This window comes from Dendronephthya gigantea, unplaced genomic scaffold, assembly GCF_004324835.1.
Source record: "Dendronephthya gigantea isolate DGI-Jeju-01 unplaced genomic scaffold, DenGig_1.0 000062F, whole genome shotgun sequence".
NCBI classification, from domain to species: Eukaryota; Metazoa; Cnidaria; class Anthozoa; order Malacalcyonacea; family Nephtheidae; genus Dendronephthya; species Dendronephthya gigantea.
Genome location: NW_021163072.1, coordinates 664,092 through 667,500, shown reverse-complemented (window position 1 = coordinate 667,500; position 3,409 = coordinate 664,092). Strand labels below are relative to the sequence as shown.

At 36.7% G+C, this 3,409-nt stretch overlaps 1 protein-coding gene across 1 annotated transcript; it reads right to left on the bottom strand.

The window, feature by feature from the left end:
* Positions 1-2,060: 2,060 nt before the first annotated feature.
* Positions 2,061-3,103, bottom strand: LOC114530408. The gene is made up of 2 exons (XM_028552030.1): positions 2,570-3,103; positions 2,061-2,417 (listed from the first exon to the last, which is right to left on the bottom strand). Exons 1-2 carry the CDS (start codon positions 3,101-3,103, stop codon positions 2,061-2,063), a joined length of 891 nt encoding a protein of 296 aa, XP_028407831.1.
* Between the last annotated feature and the right edge of the window lie 306 nt (positions 3,104-3,409).

Below are 3,409 nucleotides of genomic sequence, written 5' to 3'. Positions count from 1 at the left end.
GGCACAGTTTATGCTGGAACACAGAGGTGTTGGAAGGGGTAGCATAATAACTGGTAGTTCCGTACATAACTCACGTGTTGAGCGAGCTCACAGGGACGTCTACGCTGGCGTACTGTGTTTTTTTGCTAGAACATTTGCCCACTTAGAGGACAACCAGTTCCTTGATCCTTTAAACGAACTACATTTGTTTGCCTTGCATTATACATACATTCCCAGAATTAACAGATGCCTTGAAGAATTTAAATGCCAGTGGCAAAATCACCCTTTATCGTCTGAGGGAAACCGCACCCCTCTTCAGTTATGTACATCTGGTGTAATTGAGAATTGGCACACTGGATATTCTGGAGTTGAGAGCATCTTAGATCCCAGCAATACGCAGTATTACGGTGTAGATCCCGCAGGCCCATTCCCTGTGATGAAGATGATTACCAGGTCATGGTTCCAGAAACAAATATTGAGATTTCCAGTGAACAAATGGAAAATTTAGCTAACGAATGCGACCCTTTGCAGGATGATCCTGTAAATGGTGAAGATACTTACAAACGATGTTTAGAAATTCTAAGCTCCATGATTTAGTCAGCCAAACAGGCAAAACACCCAAACACAAGCGTAATTGCATGTTCTTTACATAATACCAACTAAAGCAGATGTTACACAAAGCAATAAACCAAATGAGCATAGTTGAGCATATAGTAAATTTCAATATGAAAATGAACATTTTTATATTAAAAATGGCTATGAAATCCAATATATTTTCATTTGAACACATTATGCAGGAGCAATTACAAAAATAACTATTAAAACCTTTAATATAATATCAATATCAATAGTATTAACAAGTTACAACATACATGCATGGTTACAGTTTGTTCCAAGCTCGAAATTGTGCTTGTGGTTATAGTAACATTTTCAAATTAACTTTAACCATAAATATCAATATCAATAACAATTACATGCAACTACATTTACAGAATGGTTCACCATTTACTTCATTTATAAACATTAATTCAAATTATCCCAAAATTTTCTGTAATAAATATGTATGTCAATTTAGTATTTAACTTGCACACACTCTTCCTTTACACTATATTCATTTCCCAGTCTCCCGAATTTAGAATTCCCATGAATTCCTCCCTTAATTCACAAAAGTTTGAATAGGTGCTTGGCATTTCCAGAGTGAAACTACATGTATGAGCAACTGGCCTTCTCTGAAGACCTTCATGAGATGTGAAAGTAATGTTTAAGGTGTCAGTAAGCATCACATCAGAGGCAGTACAAAATCTTAAAAATGTGGTAAGCTTGGCCTCATCTAGTCCCCTGATGAACCTTTTTAAATGTGGTAATGTTTCCCCCTCAGTTGGTGTTACTGGTGTCATAAAATTTTCAATAACCCTAACCCTTACCGTAATTAAGGTAATGCCAGAGATACTATTACATAAGTATATGATCACTCCTACACTGGGTATGAGGGTAACAAACATTTACACTTTCGTGTACATTTATAAATGTATAAATGTATCATCATTCATCGCCATTTTTATTTTATCATTTTTATGAACCAGCTCTAGAAAGACTTCATGTAAGACTTCTGTTATTATACTTCCGTTATTGCAAAATTTATGACGTCATGTACGTTAGTTCGATATGATCTAACGCCGACCTTGCAACAGCTTCCCACCTCTTTCTATTGAAATCATGTCTAATATAGGGAACTCTCTCACTTTCACCTAGCATGTATGATTCATAAGCCTCTTTCCAGAAAAGTGAAAACAACTCTCTTAACACTCCACTTTCCTCCCCCAACTCTTCATGGCCATGTTAATAATAATGACATGCAAAAAAACATTTGAAATAGATGGATCTGAAAATAACTCAAGCATATCCTCTCTGATTAGAGACCTATGAACTCTTATGGTCCTAGTGGGGATTTCAAGATCATTCGGCAATGTATTTGATGGTGATAATGTGGCATCATTAGTAACTACAGCCTCAGTTTCACTAATAGTTGGATCATACCATGAAATGTCTTCATGAAATATTTCTGGTAATTCTTGACTATTTCAAGATACAATAGACGGAGATGGCAAAATAACTGGATCTTCACAAACGTTAACAGGTTGAGCTAAAACAGAAGGTTCATCTGGAACTGTCATTTGGGGTGGAATGGCATGCTGGGTTGCTTCTCCACAAATTTGTGAAAATGTTTCTTTTCTTTGGCTTCCATGGTCACTATCATCAGATTTTTCAAAAAAGGCAGAATGTAAGAGCTGCTCATCCTCCTCATCGTTATCCTCTTCCTCTAGGGGATCAAGGCATCTGATGTACACACTTCCCTGACCAGAGAATTTTATTATTCTCTCGCCATTCATCTGTACTCCATCTGCCAGTTTTGGGATTACCAAGGTTCCATAGCAAGCCTAAATTTTTTACAAAAACATGTTCAGTGGCATATAAAGGCAACAATATATTGCTGCGTTATGGGTGATAGTTAATAATGTTTTTGGTGAAGTTAGGTTTTGCTTTAGAAAAGAAAACACTAACTAGTTTTTTAACTTTAGTTCATCTGTACCTTCATGAATTGAAAAAGAACATCTCTGGGAAGTTGCCTTTCAATATTTTCCCTGAGTTCAACGGGACTCCATCGTCTGTCGAACGGAAATTTGTGAATTATTAGCCCTCTCTCTTCGAGCTTCACTTTACTTGAATGACTTGGTACTTGTTTAGTGTACGGGTTTGGTATAATAACTAAATCTTTGTGGCATATGGACTTGGCAGGTCGTCCGGACTTTGCATCCGATTCTGGTGGCTTTTCACGGCTATTTGAACGTCGCTTTCTACCCAAAGTTCGTGTTCTTGATCTTCCAACAACATTTCCGCTGGGTCTCCGGCCTCTGGAGTTGTATGTTGGAAATCGTCGCGCTAGTTCGGTTGCGATGGCATCTCCACCGTTTGTAGTAGACGTTGAGGCAACAGAATTGTCGCTCGATGCAGTTGATGCAGCTAAGTTTTGAATATCAGCATTTCCTATATTACCAATTGCCTGAAGTGCTTGTGCAGCAGCTTCGCAAGCGGACGAAATTTCTTCTAGTTTTTTTGACGCCATCTTGGCTGGTGTTTAGTTACTACCACTGAGCTATAATTAGTTTTTATTTTCGGCGGAATGAGCATATAAAAATTCAATGAGCACATAAAAATTCAATGAGCACATAAAAAGTAAATGAGCATATAAAAAGTAAATGAGCATATAAAAAGTAAATGACCATATAAATAGAAATTTCAATGACTATATAAAAAAATAGAAATGATCAAATATAGCGAAAAATAGTGAGCATATAAAAAGTAAGACTACCCACATTAATCAATTAGAATATTGACTAGATTGGCGCCTCATATATATACATATATACAT